At 40.9% G+C, this 18,667-nt stretch overlaps 1 protein-coding gene across 9 annotated transcripts in view; it reads left to right on the forward strand.

Annotated features, from left to right (window-relative positions):
* Positions 1-18,667, forward strand: part of AGRN (agrin) — a 658,449-nt gene that overhangs the window by 271,764 nt on the left and 368,018 nt on the right. For all 9 annotated transcript variants that reach the window (XM_073603052.1, XM_073603056.1, XM_073603057.1 and 6 more), the window contains one exon: positions 8,726-8,773. In XM_073603052.1, the coding sequence (XP_073459153.1) occupies positions 8,726-8,773 (48 nt within the window). The remainder of the gene's footprint in view (positions 1-8,725; positions 8,774-18,667) is intronic.

Below are 18,667 nucleotides of genomic sequence, written 5' to 3' on the forward strand. Positions count from 1 at the left end.
TAAACTGCTAAATACATTTTCTCATTAGCAGTCTTATCACATCTAGTGACTGGGTAAAGCTTGTAGGAAAAATTTTCATTCTACTCTCACTGTCCTATGAGGCTGCAGGACCCCTGACCATCTGTCTGGACAGTGCTGATTGGCCCTGGGCTAATCACATGCACTCTCCCAAAAAAGAAAAAACTCTCTAGCAATACACACCAAACTGAGCATGTGCAGAGTGCCTCCAATGCTCTGTTCTATCAGGAGATGGTTTGGGGACTGTGGAAGAAGGGGAGGATCAAAGAAGACAGGATCAAACAGCCTTTTTACACAATGCAGATGATTCACCTTTAAACCTTCACCCTGCCCCATTCTAAGCCTATTCTAACTACCTTGTAAAGAAAAAAAAAAGTGTATACTTATCTATGCTGAGGGCGCTCCAGTCCGATCACGTGATCTCTCCAGCAGCCGGCTTCACTAAAAAGGAGAGATCGCAGACAATGGCTGCAGAGCCTGAGTGTTGCCATCACCCATAGGCTTACTATGGGACATCCGTTGCCAGCTGTCCCACCTCTACACTGAAGCCAGTGATTGGAGCTGATCATGTAACCAGATTGACGTGCCCTCAGCATAGGCAAGTATACACAACTTTTTTCTCTACAGGGTAATTCAAATAGGCTTAGAATGGAGGTGGGAGCAGGTTTAAGTACAGTTAGGATTTGACTGGACTTCAAGGCCCGGTTCACACTGATGTGACAATCGCTCCCTCCAAATTTGGAGAACTTGTTGCATCAGAAGTCTGACCCCATTCTGTGCAATGGAACTGTTCTAATCGGTGCGACTTGAGTTGCTCCAACTTAGAAAAAGGTTCCTGCACTACATTTGGTTCAACTTTGGAACCACCAGGACTCTTCCTAGAGCAGGCTGCCCGGCAAAACTGAGCGATCAGGGGAGAAGGGCCATAGCCAGGGAGGTGACCAAGAACCCGATGGTCACTCTGACAGAGCTCCAGCATTTCCCTGTGGAGAGAGGAGAGCCTCCCAGAAGAACAACCATCTCTGCAGCACTCCACCAATCAGGCCTGTATGGTAGAGTGGCCAGACAGAAGCCACTCCTCAGTTAAAGAAACATGACAGCCCACCTGGAGTTTGTCAAAAGGCACCCGAAGGACTCTCAGACCATGAGAAACAAAATTCTCTGGTCTGATGAAACAAAGATTGAACGCTTTGGCCTGAATGGCAAGCTCCATGTCTAGAGGAAACCAGGCACCGCTCATCGCCTGGCCAATACCATACCTACAGTGAAGTATGGTGGTGGCAGCATCATGCCGTGGGGATGTTTTTCGGTGGCAGGAACTGGGAGACTAGTCAGGATTGAAGGAAAGATGAATGCAGCAATGTACAAAGACATCCTTGATGAAAACCTGCTCCAGAGCACTCTGGACCTCAGACTGGAGCAAAGGTTCATCTTCCAGGACAACGACCCTAAGCACACAGCCAAGATGACAAAGAAGTGGCTACGAGACAACTCTGTAAATATCCTCGAGTGGCCCAGCCAATGCCTAGACTTGAACCCGATTGAACATCTCTGGAGAGATCTGGAAATAGCTGTGCACCGACACTCCCCATCCAACCCGATGGAGCTTGAGAGGTCCTGTAAAGAAGAATGGGAGAAGCTGCCCAAAAATAGGTGTGCTAAGCTTGTAGCATCATATTCAAAAGACTTGAGGATGTAATTGGTGTCAAAGGTGCTTCAACAAAGTATTGAGCAAAGGCTGTGAATACTTATGTACATGGGATTTTTGTTCGTTTTTTATAAATTTGCAAAGATTTCAAACAAACTTCTTTCATGTTGTCATTATGGGGTATTGTTTGTAGAATTTGGAGGAAAATAATGAATGTAATCCATTTTGGAATAAGGCTGTAACATGACAAAATGTGGAAAAAGTGCTGTGAATACTTTCCGGATGCACTGTACATTGATGATAATGCTAAACATACTGGCTGGCTATGTCCCGTTACCTTTATCATGCCCAGCAACAACAAGCATTGCTTTTGTATTTTACTGCCTTGTAAAATGTAAAGACACCGATGGTTGTAGTTTTGGTTCTGCCAGGAGATGATTGGCCGACTTATATTTTTCTTGTAGAAATTACACATACACTGATGAATTTTGCCTGGTCATTTGTTGATGGATTTGTTCAGCTGAACACCAGTTAGACCAGGTTATTCCTTCCTTTCAAGACATCTGTTCCTAGTAATATGAGATTGAGAAACGCTTGACTTATATGCTACCGTATGAAAGCTTATTGGATAGTTCAGCGTTGTCTGCTCTCAAGTTGCCACACTTATCAACGCTCCGTCCAGAATTCAACTGGAGAATTGCAAAAGCCATCAATGATTTATCCCTGACCCATCATCTTGTTTGCTGTGTAATCTACAGTTACAAGCATATCCCTCTACAGCAAGGGACTTCCAAGAGTTGCATTAGACTGACATGTCACAACAGAAAATAATATTAACTACTGTAGAACAGTCTGCTGTCATGCTGCTGGGAAATGACGGCATTAATAATGCATCTGTCATTATATCTCATTTCTGAGCCCGAAACACCATGCAAAATAGCAGCATCATAATAGAAAACATTGTGCAATTTACCGATACTCTCTAAACAATCCAATAATATACACGGTCGTGTTTGTATACAGTAAGAGTGATGCCCCCTGGTGGCCTGGAGCCGGAGATGCCATTATGACTATTTTCAAGTCATATTGGATTACTTTAATAACTGTTGATTATTTTTTTAATGGAAAATGCAGCCAATATTATTGCCTTGTTGCTGCGTAAAGGACACTGCAGAAAGGGGCCATGTTTACTGTGTTTAAAAAATGCTGCATTTACAGGAGTTTTACGTTTTGACTGTAGAAGCAGCTCCGTGTCCATGCACATTAGGATGCTTAGAGGTATATTTTAAAGAGGAACTGCAGTCTGATCACATAATTTGTAATAAAAACATCTTTGCCATTCTGGAGCTTCCCTCCAACCACTTTGCATATTTTATATATACTGTGATTCTGTATTTGCCAAATATGCTGCAGAAATATTCCTCCACTATGTCTGGCTGCATCCATTTTATCTGTGGGCAGCTGAAGCTGCTGTCTGTTCACTTCCTGGATTTACACAGACACACAGAGGCACGCCTCCAGCTCTACAGCTCTCATTGGCCCTCTTTTGACTTATCCCCCTCCTTTACTGGCAAACTCTCACGAGACTGAGAGAGGGCTGTGCATGATGTCATAAGCCTAGGCCTTTTTACCAGACATGAAAGAGGAAGTGGGCTGTATACAGGACTTTTTTTCAGCGGGAACGCGGGGGAACGCAGTTCCGGCACCTCCAGCACTGAATGTATGTAATAGCATGGGGTGTGCTGGAGGGTCTATTGATGGCTGCTGGGGGATCTATTGTCACTGGTGGGGATCTGATTTTAGGTGAGGGTCTATTGTTGCTGATGGGGAATATATTGTTGCTGGGGGGGTCTTATGTTGCTGGAATGGATCTACTGTTGAGGGAGAGGTCTATTTTTACTGGCTGCTGGAGGATCTATTGATGCTGGCTGCTGGAATATTTGTTGCTGCTGCTGGGGGGATCTAATGTTGCTTGGGTGGATATTTTGTTACTGGGTGTGATATTTTGTTGTGGGTAGTTTACTGTTGCTGCAGGGAATCTATTGTTGTTGGGGTGGAGTCCATTGTTGCTGGGGGAGTCTATTGTTATGTGGGGATCTATTGCTGGGATTCTATTGTTGCTGACTGCAGGGGATCTATTTTACTGCTTTTCTTTTTATCATCAACATGTTCCATATAAATGATTTAGCACCACAAAACGATACTTGGTTCTGTATTCTCTAAAAGGGGCAGTACTGGTAGGTGGGGGGTTGGGTCAAGGGACAGTGGTCAGAGGTGGGTAGGGGGCAGAGACAAGGGGTGACTCAGACGGGGGGAGTTCCTGCACCTATTCTCCAAGAAAAAAAGCCCTGGCTGTATAAGGTATTTACTGGCAGAAAAAAAAAGTTTTACTAACCAAAGTTAAAACAACAAGGGCATAGGATTCAATAGACGGAAAGATGAAAAAATGACTAAAGTTTCACTTTAAGCGCAGCCTTTAGAGGCAGAAAAAAACCCCTCTGGTTAGTGTTTTTAAAGGGAGCCTTTTGGCAAAAAAAAATGCTAAACGATCCTAAATGCCTGTACAAAAACGCTCTATGGGTCCACGCGCGCTGAGCTTAAAAATATCTTATAAAGCCTCATATAGAGTGTTTTTGTACAGGTGTTTAGGAGCGTTTAGTGTTTTTTCCTGCCAGAAAACTCCTTTCAAAAATGAAAACCAGAAAGGTTTTTTTTCTGTCTACCTCTAAACTCTGAGCTTAAAATATGCTTCTAAACATCCTAATGTGCATAAGATTCAGCTGCTACTACAGGCAAAACGCAAAACTCCTGTAGAAGCAGCATTTTCTTAGGCCCAGTGTGCATGGACCCTATAAGAGCGTTTGTTTTCTGCCAAAAGCGTGGCAGAAAACTGGCCTGGTGTTGGCGTGTGCATAGACCCTAAATCTAAGGAAAATGCCATAGAAAGGTAACGTTATTTCAGCAGTTTTGTACAAGTTAGAAGAGAATTATTGATTTATAATTGCCTTACTAAAGCAATTTGTTCCATATTACCTTTCATTGTATGCAATTTGAAATAATTGTAACTTTTGGGCTGATGTTAGGGCTGATTTGCTGTTGTGTTTTTTTTTTTTTTTTTAAGCCGTAGTAGCCAATTTTCTTTAGCATTTACTCCTGCCCTGCTGAAGGTCAATATTTTAATGGCTTACTTTAGCTTCCCTTAGCACCAGTGTTTGCTTACCTGCAAAAAAATGATTTTGATAGGGAGGTAGGTAGACAAATTGTAGCTAACCATTACTATATTTCCTTTTCCTCCCCGTTGCTTTGATAATCCAATGACATATAGGAACATTACTTCTCGTGTTGTGCTATAATTTGTAGCATACTTATCAATTTTCATATTTCTTATTTTAATCACAATGTCTTGCCGTTTGTAGACATGGACTTTGTAAGTTGCCCCCAAAGATCTTGCCATCCTAGTCTCTCTGTTCTCTCTGGTCTCTATTGCTTTTTCCCAAGCTTAATGTCCACCACCAACTGGAACCGAAAAAGTACTGAATTTGTTGGAGGATCACGTAGTCAATCCAGTCTTATGTTTCTCTTAATCCTCCAGATGTGGCAGACTGATAGATGAGGTACACAAGATGTAAAGATGCTGTACTCCGACATTCAGAGTTGAGTTGAGTTAAGGCCATCATCTGAAACATATCAAAAGATGGCTATTGCCCACAGCAACCAATTAAATGTTAGCTTTTATTTTATAGCCTCCCCTGGAAAACAAAGTGTTTTCCCTGTTTTGAGTGCTGGATTTATAGATATGTTTCACTTTGTCTGAGAAATCAGAGTAACATTAGGAGTTGTGTGTAAGCCAGGCTAAGTACTATAGCCTCCTGCATGGCAAATAACTTTTTAAATAGCTGATTAATATCTGATGGAATGTTTATTTTGCTCTTGCCTTCTAAGCGCAGTTGTTAATAATACAACAGTGACTGTGCATTGGCGCTCTGCCTGGAACCCCCTCCTCATTTGCCTCTTCTTGATAGAAGATTTTCCATATCTCTTTACAACCAATAACGTTTGCAGGCTCGCATGCATATAAACACTCTGAATATGCAAATGTTTTTTTTTTATCCAGAGCACGACATGTGATAAGTCCAAGTTAGACTGATTAAACCAGCAGCCCTAACATTTCCATTTTTTTGCACAGTAGGTAGTGCATACCTCACTTAGCATTTTCAAAGGTTCTAATGAAATATGGAATAGTAACCCTGGTACATATCTTTTGCATTGTTAAACATGGGCTAAATTTTATTTATTTTTTTCCTAACTAACCGCAAAGCATGTCCTGGTTCACTGATCAGCAACACCTCGTGGTACCATGACTCAGGCTTGACTATTATACTTTCAAGTGCTGATATTTCTGTAACACAGTGAGAATTTTTTCTAATCAACACCGTTGTACAGCAGCGCTGTATTTTTTTTTTTTTTCCCTGCCTTGACTGTGACCAATTTTGTAGTTCGCGCACAAAAGATATTATTTCTTTCCACTGTCTAACCCTAGCGGCTGACCAGTCAGGTCTCTGCCACCTACTACCACAGCTTAAAATAGGCTTCTCTGCCAATGCACCTCATGCCGAGGTAATTTTACAAAACAGATGAAGAACATAAAAATAAGTTGTTTATTTGGGAAAAGCCAAGGGGTTTATAATAAAAGTGTTATTTATTTTCTTTTTTAAAATTGGAGGCACAGGTGAAATTCCACAGGGCCCTAGTGTGAAGTGTTTACAGGGGGCCCTTCATACGTCATACAAAATCCTTCAAGGGTTATAAAGGATTGAGTCTTAAATCTGTATACAATGTACTGTGAGCCCTCAGTAAATAGGTTGCAAACAGCACTCGTAGTTGGACACCATTGTCCCCAAGGGCCTGGGAAAATATCACCCTCTTCAATCCTTAGTTATGCGCTAGTTTGCATTCTAGCTACAACCTAGCTTGGCAGTCGTCCGCAGTACTAGCATGCCTGCTGATTTATTCAGTCTGACTTGATGCTTCAGCATTAATGCTCTTCAGAAGGCAAACTGCGCCTGTCGCCTTTGACAGTCTTAAAAATCTTGTTTGTTTCAAGCTTCATGATGAGGAGACATGGAGAGTCTCCAGTCTACCACAGCCTTTTTGTAAATGGTGGGATTTGTTTTCTGTTGTTGCCTATATTACTTGTTGAAGTGAGGTCTGAAGATGAATTAATGGCTGCACCGCTGGTGAAATGTTTAGTTTCAGCTCAGTTTATTTTCAGCTCTCTGTCCTTAGCATGGATCAGCAGAGGAGGACCCTTTGTATTACAACCCAGAGATTTCATGAAAATGTATACCTTACTCCAACTGTTCCCCTTTTTATAGCATTGCTAATTCCAGAGCAAAATGCATAATATTTGAACTTTAAGGTGAAACACGACCCTAAATTCTTAGTTTTGGATAAAGTAGACAAAGATTTTAGTCTCTGACAAAATGTTATTGCTGTATATGTTTCCATTGGGCAGATTTTCCTTCATCACACTGGAATGTGAGGGAATTGTCCCATTGGGGACTAAAGCCAGCCATACATGGGTCAAAATGTGGCTGGTTCAGCCGATCAACTTCTGTACAACTGCCCTGTTGGATTTTCCCCGCTCAATCAGTGCTGCAGGCTATAGCCTGCAATGCAGGACAGTGTACTCTGACAGCAGGGAAAGCCTTGTACACACTAACAGTTTTTTAAAAACAGTCAGCTCCTGTCGGAGCCGCTGTACTAGCGATCTCCCCTGCTGAGGTGTTGTGTTCTGAAAGGGGAACGGCCCCCCGCCAGAACTCTCCAGTCATCGCTCTCAGCCATTGGCTGAGAGCGCTGATCAGGAGCTGGTCGGCCACTGGTTTTTCATCATGCTCGTCTGACAGAAGCCTGCCAAATGGGGCTGAAGTCTCCCCACTGTCAGAATACAGTAGCTCAGCGGGAAGGATTCCCCCATCCACCTCAAATGTGTGGATGGGGGAATCAGGTTAGATTTTTTTTTTCATTCAGCCCACTGGTTGAACAAAGAAAATGGACTAATCTATGGCCTGCCTAAGACCATGACACCCTGGTAGAGTCCAACACCTTTCTACTTTTCCAAAGTAAAAGGGAAAAGGAGTTCTACCCAAAAGAATCTCTAACCCTTCTTTCCTCTATCCGATTCCTAACCCAAAAAAATAAATGTTGGCTGTAGGTCCATTTTCATGTTCAATCTATTTATAGAAAGATTTACAAAGGTTGGAAAGTGATAGTTAACAGTAGTGATATCATGGAAAACAAGTTGTTTTGCGTTTACCAAGTATATTAGGTAAGCGGCATAGATTTTATTGAAAAGTGTATGGCTCAACCAATAGTGATTAAAAAAAAGGGAGAACCGTAAAGGAAAGATAGCATAGCATTGGTTTAGAGGAAACAGAAGCAGGAAATGGTAGAGTGCTGGAAGGGAAGGGTACAAAAAGTTTTTGGAAAGGGGAAGTGGACAGGGGTGTTGGTTGGCTGAAGAGGACTTCAGACAGCTGTATGCAATAACCAGGCTGTAGCGAGCTTATCGAAGGTTGAGTAGACCACGATCAAAGCCATGTGGAACCCATGGTTCCCAGATCTTGTGAAACTTAGGCATAGCGCTGTGCAGTTTCACCAGTAGTGTTTTTATTAAGTAATGCCCAGTGCACCCCGGATTTAACCTCAGACCTGAACAGAGATTCAGAGAGCCACCATAGAAGTTGCAGGAAAAAAAAAGGACAACGGTGGTGTAGACTACAGCAACCAATTTTGCATTCTGTTACATAGTAAAGTAGTAATGAGCTGGTAGCTAAGGACAACACCTTTTAATTATCACTTCCTCCAGTTAATAGAATTCTATCTACTGGAAAACTCATAAGTCTGTAGTATACTTAAGAGTTACCATATTTTGTTGTCAATGTTTGAATAGAGGGAACTTTGTGATTTACTTATTTCCAGCAATTTTCAGTTTTATTAATGTCTGCATGATTAATATGTATTTTTAATTACATGTTGTGTCTTTGTTTTCCCTAGATAAACCAGGAAGCCATTTTCCAAGTCCTCAGCCTACATTACAGGATGGTGAGTAGTGCATCAAATTATTAATTGTCTGCTATAATGAATGATGTAGTTGGAAGCATTTATGGGACTACTGACCAGACAGTTGTCTTGAACATTTATGAAAACTTCGATATCTAAACACATTTGTGTAAACTTTGACAACTGACCAAATTTGCTTATGCTTTTTGCTAATATAACTTAATTCATAGGTGGGCTTCTTAAAGAGGACTCAATTTCTAAACAAATACTCCCTCTCTCTGCCCAATATTCTTCCTAAACTTTTTGCAAGATTGCATAGAAAGTTGTCCAATTTAAGATCATTGTAATAAAGAAAGGGGCACTCTTTGTACCTGGAGGAATTAAAGATTAACTTCCACATTCAGAAACGGTAGATCATTGTAAGAGCTGTGAAGAAAAGAAATAAATAACACTATATATTAATAATTCAGGGAGTAGCTGAATGCCTTTGTGGATAAAGAAACATTTTTTTCCCAGTTAGAGCACATTTTATTAAGGTTTTTCTGCCTTCCTCAAAATCAGCTGCTGGTTTAGGGTTCGGAGGATGCAAGGCATTTTTATTTAATTCATAATGTTTTTGTGCTTTGATTGAACATGATAGACATGTATCTTTTTTACGCTAACTGCAACTAAGGATACTGATTTTACCTGAGCCAAGTGCTGTTTCTCATCCACTGCCCAGATAACATACACCCCTATCAACCAAGCAAACGTCTGTGCTCTGAACAGATATCGCAAGCACCAGCTTATATCGTGCTGGTTGAAGAGTAGAGATTAGCTTTAAATAACCCACATCCTACCTTCTAAGTGACATTTCCTATAGGCATATGATGGACCAGGGGTGTCTCCGCTTATGAAAAATGCAGCCATAGAAATAACCGTAATCAACTGTTCTGGTAGAATTTGGGCAATGTTCATCTGATGCCTATAAACTCCTTTACTTTTAAGACTTTAGTAGGTAAGGTAGAAAGTGTGTTTAATGTGAGCTACCACAGTGAAGCTACCAGATACCACAAAAGTGGATTCATGTGACACACAGCAACATAACTGTATGCATGCAATTTGCTAATTAAGTCCTACATGCTAATGTAATACCATTACAGCATTTGTGGGATGTTGCCATATGGCTGAATGATTGATAGCTGGAACGTAATTGTATTTAGGACTAAAAAGATAGATTTAGGCAATGAATTAAGTGCATTAAATTGGAAGTCTCTATTGACTTAAAGATCCGTTCTTCTTTCCACTCTTCTTTTTAAAATTAAATTAAAATCAATTATTCCCTTCAGTGATAACAGTGCTTAATAAAAGTTCCTTGAAGACAACAAAAGTTAATATCATTTAAATTCCCTTTTTCAGAAGAATGTTACAAACCAGAACACCATTAAATTAATCTGATTCTGCACATGAAACGTGATAATTAACTTTCTTTTCTGAGGTCTTAAGAAATGACAAGATGTCTGCTCCCTGATACAACTGTAAAGGCATTTTTAAAGGCTGCCACTGTGCTTTCCTTTTATATTTCCTGTGCTACCACTAAAAAAAAAAAAAAATAGAACATGACTTGACATAATCAAATCTGTCACCTTATGAATGAAAGCAAAACATCCTGGTACCATCATTTATGTTTAGTGTTCCAACCCTTGGATCCAAGCTACTACAGCAGCCCCTGAAATATACAGTACTTCCCATTTCAGGCACATGCCTAGATCCTCTTCTGCCTCCCACAGTGCAGCTCTCCATGCTTGTTGTGGCCAATTACCAGGTCTGATCACTGCCATTGATCATATGCAAGTACTGATTTTCCAAGAGTTAAAATATGATCTCTGGGGAGCTACTGGGGTGAGCAGGAGCACTGAAGGTAAATTATGGCACAGGAATACTTTAAAGAATTTGCCAGTCTATATCAGATACTTTCATTTTGACTAATTGGTTTTATCTATTATTTTACTTTATGAAAAATACAGCAAGGTTGCTAAGGCTTCATGTACACATAGCCTATTATGACTGCCAGCCATGAGAAAACGCGAAACATGGCAAAACCGCCCTATGATTTTACCACGATTTTGCCACGTTTTGCAGCCAGTGGTCAAAACGTTCCTATCCTGAATGTGATTCTTTCGTGTTCAGACAAGGGAGGTTGAACCTCTCCTAACCGCAGCAGCTACTAAATGATCCTAAAAGCCTATGTGTACATTATTATTATTATTATTATTATTAACGATTTATATAGCGCCAACAGTTTACGCAGCGCTTTACAATGTAGGGGGGGGGGGGGGCAGCACACAGGCTTTTATGAAGTTGAGTTTAGGAGCTTTGGCAAAAAAAAACATCAAAAGCTACAACTATAAAACTACATCTCCTAAACTCAAGTTTAGGAGTTGTAGTGTACATGAAGCCTAAATGCCCTGTACACACGACCGATTTTACCATCGGAATAAACTCTGAAGGTTTTTCCGACGGAATTCCGCTCAAGCTGTCTTGCATACACGCGGTCACCCAAATTCCAACCATCCAGAACGCGGTGACGTACAACACGTACGACGGGACTAGAAAACGGTTCAATAGCTCAATAGCCAGTAGCCAATAGCTTCCGTCTCGTACTTGCTTCAGAGCATGCGTCGTTTTTGGTGCGTTGGAACAGCATACAGACGATCGGTTTTTCCAATAGTAATTTGTTCCATCAGAAAAATATAGAACATGTTCTCTATCTAAGTCTGTATGAATTTTCAATGGAAAAAGTCCGATGGGGCATACACACGGTCAGAATATACAATGAAAAGCTCCCATTGGACTCTTTCTGTCGGAAATTCCGCTCATGTGTATGCGGCATAAGAGTTCCTCTGCTGCAGGATGAAAAGTGAGGCTCTGTGTTGAAATGGCAGACTGAAAATTGTTAAAAATAGTTCTTGGGACTGGATTCATTCAAATTGTTTGTTACATAAATCACGTGTACTGAAAACACTCAATTTTTTGTTGAGTTCCATTTGGTGAGGGTTTGCTGAAACTTTGTCGCAATGGAATATTGGCCAGTATGTTATATATATGGAGCATACTGTATGTCCAAACATCATTCAGAGGTTTATTTATACAATTTAAGATTTCACTTTTTCAGCTTTTATTTGGCTTACTGAAGTTAAGTGATGGAACCACAATACACATTTGACACCATAGTTTTACAGAAGATCTTTAAAGGAATATAGGTGGATAATGTTAATGGCTGCACTTAAAGCTACCCACACATGTACAGCCTGGAAAACCACAGTGGTTGCTTTTGACCATAGTAGATACAATTTTTACTGTGGATGTTTATTACTATATAAACAGTGATGAAGTTTGCTCATATTGAATCAATACGTTGATCTAAATAGTGGGAGCTAATTACATTTCCAACCCAACCCAACCTAATCTGATCACTTGTCCTGGTAACTGGATGTCTGAGTATGTGCAATATGGTCACCACAAGCCACAAGGTAGAAACTTGCTGTTGGGATTTGATGCATGCATTCATCACACGGATTTAGTCATATATAGATAAGTTCTGAATAAACATTTTTTTATATTGTTGGGGAGGCAGTAGAGGGCTTCACAGTAGCCCTACACGGTGCTTCCAGAAGTTTGTTAAATAATGCATGTGTTTCTACTGCAGATCACAGTATGGAGAAATCTTTGAGGACTGCATGCAATGCACATTTGCATTGTCATAACTAACTGCTTTAGGCTCCATGCACACTGGAGCTCAAAAAAGCCTTTTCTGGATGCCAGATTGCTGGCCGAAAACACTGGTTGAAAAACGCGATTTCAACAGCGTTTTGTACTAGCATTTATCAGCGTTTTTTAGCGTTAGCGTTTATGGGCGTTTTCTAAAAGAAATACACAGAGGACACTCCAAAAATCCCACAATGCATTCTCAAACTCCCACAATGCTTTGAAAAAATAGAACGCCGAACGCTAATTAAGGCACGTTTATGCTATCAGTGTTTGGCGTTCTTTGTGGTCAGAAAAACGGCACTTTGAACACGATTTTATGGCATTCAGAGAACAGACCATAAACTCCACTTCTGATAAAGGTTAAAAAACGTCCATGTGTGCATGGACACATAGGATAACATAGAGTGGAGTTTATGGGCTGTTAAATAAAAACCCCCAAACTCCAAAAAACGTCCGTTTAAGAGCTCCAGTGTGCATGGAGCCTTACTTGCCATTTCTGCAACCCTAATCTTACAGTCTAACCTTCTAACATTTCAGGGATATGTTTACCTCCGTTACTTTGCCTTGAATGACTGCTGCCCCAGAGCAATTTTTTGTTCATTACATACACTGTGCAAAATGCAGTCAGTTCATATGCTGACAAAAAGCATGATAATAGGAGAAGAGAGCAGAGTGGCAGAGAGAATGACAGGTTATTACTGTGCTGCTTCAACTTTCAGGGTCAGGGTAGGTCCAGGACAACCTGTAAAAACCAACCCCTAATCCCCAAACACTAAACAAGCTTTAGCCTGTCTCTTATTATTAAACACCCAACCCAAAATGTCTAGAGTACACCCTTTAATAGTAACTACAGTTTTTTTTTTAAGTCAGCAGCTCCAAATACAAAACCAGGTACTTACCAGTAGCTGGAATCATCCACTGTCTTCCAGCAGACAGTTCTACTGTGGGTCCCCAGCACCGCCATCTTGGATTTGGGAGCTGTCTGAGGAACCACAGCCGGTTCCCCAAGTGCGCATGCGCTCTGTGAATGGTCCAGCAGCCTCCTGGGACATGTGACATATCCCAGGAGGCTATGGGAGGGGATGGGACGGGGCAAAAAGCATCATCCTCACCTTGGGGAGGATTACAGAAGTGGGAGTGGGTACCGATAAAATCAGTACTTGCTTCCCCCCTCCGAAAAAAAACAAACTCCGTTTACAAACTGGGGGAAGGGAGTGAACCAGCAGCAGTACTTTACTTTTGAACACTTCTGCTTTAACTCACCCCATACCACTGAACCATTCAGTACTAACCTAACTTAGCTTCTAAACGTAAACTTTAAAACCAGATAAGACCTATTCTGCTGCCTACTCAACCTTGTTCTTCTCTGGAAGTCTCTGTGCCAACAGATTGCAGGTCCCTTGCCAAAGACATGCAGTGTAGAGATCTTATGCCAGGATAAACTCCTTCAGCAGTATCAGATTTTTTTTTTCTTGACAGAATGAGACAAATATAACATTTTCTTACATGCATTAATTTCTTTGTGACTTTTACATTGTGAGTGAGGAGGGCTTGGTTCACCTGGGATTGATGAATTCTGCCAATTATCTTTGAGATGAACCTGTTCCAAATGATGCATCCCAGAAGACTGGAACTATATCCCCAGTAATGCTATTTTCAGAGTGATGATAGGCTCCGTTCTGTGTGCAGTTTGTAGACGCTCCCTGGTGGCTGTCTCCGAATCTCTTTCACTTGTGTGCCGGGATGATCCCTAGGGAAATCTTTAGATTCAGAGGGTTTTTTGGGTAATTTGAAGTCTGGGTTGTTATTGTTTCAGCTAGTGCTGACAAACCTCATTCAAGGTTTTAACAGGCAGAATAGAAATCTATTGTGTGGTTTATTTTCGAGTAAGATGTAATACTCCAAAATGCTAGCTTTAGCCTCATTGTGCTACCTATGAAAAATGACTATGGCTCATTGGTAGACGAGAGGCCTGCAAAATGGCTCAATTATATCAATAGGAAATGAGTGATTGCTTTGGATGCAGACGTTATAAGGGCTATTTGCCATCAGCCATACATACAAGCTTACCTTAATAGGGCAATAGTGGTAACATTCTACAATAGTGAAAATGATCTATATATTATAGGGTTTTGTTTCGGAATAAAACTTAAAACTCCTTTTTTCGGAGTACTAAGCCGTGAACCAATGCTTGAATTTTGGCATCTGTTTATACAGTTAGCTACACCGTAAGTATTTATGGATTTCTTAAACTGTGGATTAAACAGTTTAATATGTTTAGGTAAACTATATTGGGCTAATTTAGTGCACACATTTAAACAGACCTGCTGACTAGCAACCTCATAATAATCAATCAGATTTCACATGTCTTCATTTCAGGACAGTCAAAACAATGAATGATGACTACTAACTGGGTGATGTCGCTCATTAGATTAGATTACCATTTACCTTGCATTAGAGCTTTTACTTGTTTTAACCTGCCAAAATAGTTATAATTCTGTTTGGCTGCTCCTGTGATTCGCCTAAGCCTCTGCCTCATTTCGTAGCATTAATAGTGACTGCAGTGCAGTTTCCAGTGTCCCTGCTGCCTTATTATATTGATCATCCTTGTGCATTCCTTCTCCTGTAAGCTGCCTAAGTGTGACAGACCCAACCGACTATGGGTTCTGGCTTTTGAGGGGGCTCTATTCTTTGGGAGGTGTGTGCCTGGGGGACCTTTCGGAGTGGTTTTGCTTCAGATTTGGGTCCGTCTCCCCAAAAACACACAGAACCCAGGACCTGGATACAGATTTGGGTCCTCTGTACCCAAACAAGCAATGACTGCTTCACCCCCTTCTAGACTCAGGGACTCAGAATAGATGTTAAAATAATTAGCTCAAAACAACTTGATGCTGGGGTCTCCTGCTATTTGTTTACTAAGGTGTATTTTTCTAATGGTATAATTTCCCCATTGTGTACCTCCTGGGTGTGAATTCCCATTGTTAATTGAGTCACTTATTGTTTCTGTCTGTCTGCTAATCCTCTCGGAGATGTGACTAGCATTGTGTCCACTTTACCTTGTTACTGAACCATTGTAGGATGTTTATGTGTTTATTAGCTGTTCATTAGATGTACTGTTAGATATACCAAAGATATTACTGTTTACAGTTTGCATTGTTTAGGATAGAGTGGTCAAGCTTTGATCTGATTTTGTGTGGTATATATTTTGTGTGAGTTTACAAAAAAGTCAGTTCCAGTTTGCGCATACGCTAGTGTCGTCTAGTTCTTGGGTGCAATGCTCACCTATAATACCTGGTTACAGAGTATAGGAAGCTGTATCTTGGTGGAAGCACCTAGGCGGGTGCCAAGCGGTCTGTCATAATAATTTCCAGCTCTCAGTGCCCAAAAACATGCTCTCTGCAGTAGAGCCTGATTCGATAACATGTAATGTTTTCTAATGAATGCATAACTGGAATAAATTTTTTTTTTTGCATGCCCTATGTTCAATTGCATGTCCTAAACCTATCCTCAAACCTGACCAGGTAATCTTTAAAACTCATCAATTACCTGACCAGGTAATCTTTAAAATTCATCAATTAACACCCTCAACTCAAGCGCCAGGGAGTATCTAGGTTTTTAACACACTGACCATGAAGGTTTAAAGTGCGAATGTCAAAAGTTTGTATAAAGTGAAAGGGTAGGTGTGTGAGATTATAGAATTATAGATATAATAAGGAGGAAGCATTAGGCAGGTGTTATCTCTACCTTGCTGACGCGATAGTGTTACCAAACACTGCGCAGCCTATACAGAGTTTCGACAACCTCCAGCATCACTTATTCTGAAGTAGTGTCAAGCAGAAGCAGATGGGTTTGTCAGGCCAACCACTTCTTATAGAAATGTTATTTGCATAACATAAACTGTTACAGGTGCACAAGAGCTGTCTGATCATGCCATTTACAAAGATACTCTGATTTACTGTGCTTGGTGAATGGAAAAGGTCACTGTGAAGAATTCTTGGCTTCCTTGTATCCTACAACACAATGTGTTCTACAAATATGTGATGACTATTTCATCTCTCCCCTTTACCATTTTAAAAATCTGTTTTAAACTCACTATTGTTAACCCATCAATGGCTATAGCACAGGAAAAATAAAAGTGTTCTAATTATATAAGAATCAATCATTTTGATGTTTCGAGAGGCAGAAGGGAGCCATGGTTGCATTATTTTTAGTACGCTCTCTTTCCAGTTTTCAAAGTAGTCCTCGTCTTGAAATTGCCTTGTCTTGAAATTACCCCCAGCCCTGGTGAGAGACTGTTATGTTGAGACAACCTCAAGCTCAGGGAATTTTAAGAATTCCCAGGTATGATTATCACTTGCTGGTGAATGTTATACTGTGGCTCAACCATTATATATTTTAGTTCTCAATGGGAGCATCAATCACGCAGTCTAAACTTTATTTCAGCAAGTACTGTAAACAGCAGTGAGGTGATTCCTCAGTTATTTGCAAGAGGGGCTGTGGAAGATCAGGAATTCTCTGTGTAGTTCGAGGTAGGCAGGAATTTGTTCAACCAAGTAATCCCTTGTGAGTCTTAAAACCCAAGTTATCCATAACTGTTCTTTTTTAGCATTCAGTAAACTGTGGAAAGGATAGAGCCTTGGTCAGCTATTTTTTTTCTTCTTTTGTTTGTGTAATTTTAAGACTTCAAGAGACAAATACAGAAAAGTAAGCCTCGGTTCACACTGGGACGACTTGTCAGGCGACCTAGGTCGCCTGACAAGTAGCGTCCCGTTCAGTACAATGGAACCGTTCTAATCGGAGCGACGCAAGTCGCTCCGACTTAGAAAAAGGTTCCTGTACGACTTTGGGGGCGACTTGCATAGACTTCTATACAGAAGTCGTTTTGCAAGTCGCCCGGGCAGTCGTGTGCAGGTCGCCTCGGTGAGGCGACCTGCAAGTCGTGCCGCCTCTGGTGTGAACCGAGGCTAAATTTGGTTATTAAACAATAGACAAGTAATACACATAATATGTATGTATAAAAATAATACACAATAACAAAGATGAACACAAAAGGGGGGGAGGTTAAAATGGTTACTTGAGAGTTTCGTTTTTCCATACATTTCTTGGCACCATTCTTTAGTGGTGAGTTGGGAAGGCCTTTTCCAGTGTCTGAAAATCATACAGTTTGCCGCATTGAGAAGAAGTAGTTTTGGTGACTTTTTTGTAAATCCTGTGCAGTTGCTGCATCTCCTGGAAATGGCATTTTAAAGAATTCATTGGGATCTCTATTTTACTAATATATTTGAGGTTTAAAACCAAAGAGAAGCACAGAACTAGACCAGTAAAACGCTTTATTAATAGAGATGGGAAATCTGTGCAGCTGCTGACCGGGAAATGTCTCACTGCTTGTGATTAGCGGTGTGCAGTGTCGGTTTACTGGCGGGGTCAGGCAGGTGGGTTGTGACTAGGAACCCGAACACGCCCAAGCCCATTCCTATTTATTAAATTGAAGAGATAAATCAAATGCACTCACATTAACCAGATCCGGTAAACGTCTTTAAACATCCTACATAGATTACAGAAGAATCCTGACCAGGGATATAATGTTTTTCATAACAGCCGCTCTCTCCCTCCAGGCTGTACAGACAGACAGGAGAAAGGATCACATGCACTTCTGGCTAAGGTCTGCTCCGCAGTGGAGCACCATCAGCATGTGTAGGATTGCTGACTACTCCCTGATCAAGCTTCCAGGGTTAGATCAACTAACGTGGGGGGAGGACATATTATATGGCAGTGTTCTGTCAAGCTGATTATAGGGATACTTTAGCGTGACAAGTGGAAAAACAACCTTTTATCTCTGTGATATTTGAGGTTTAAAATTTCTATCCAGAAGGATCTTATAATTGGACATTACCACCAGATGTCAGCAAGGTAGGTGGTGGAGTCACTTAAAGCATTTTTTCCAAGATGAGGGATGTAATGCTTTAGGCTTTGGGGGAACATTTTACCACAGTGCCGTGTGTGGTAACTGTAATGCCCTGTACACACGATAGGATTTTCCGACAACAAATGTTGGATGTGAGCTTGTTGTCGGAAAGTCCGACCGTGTGTATGCTCCATAGAACATTTGTTGTCGGAATTTCCACCAACAAATGTTTGAGAGCAGGTTCTCTAATTTTCCGACAACATTCCGAGCGTCTGTACACA

Source organism: Aquarana catesbeiana, linkage group LG10 (genome assembly GCF_042186555.1).
Source record: "Aquarana catesbeiana isolate 2022-GZ linkage group LG10, ASM4218655v1, whole genome shotgun sequence".
Lineage (NCBI taxonomy): Eukaryota > Metazoa > Chordata > Amphibia > Anura > Ranidae > Aquarana > Aquarana catesbeiana.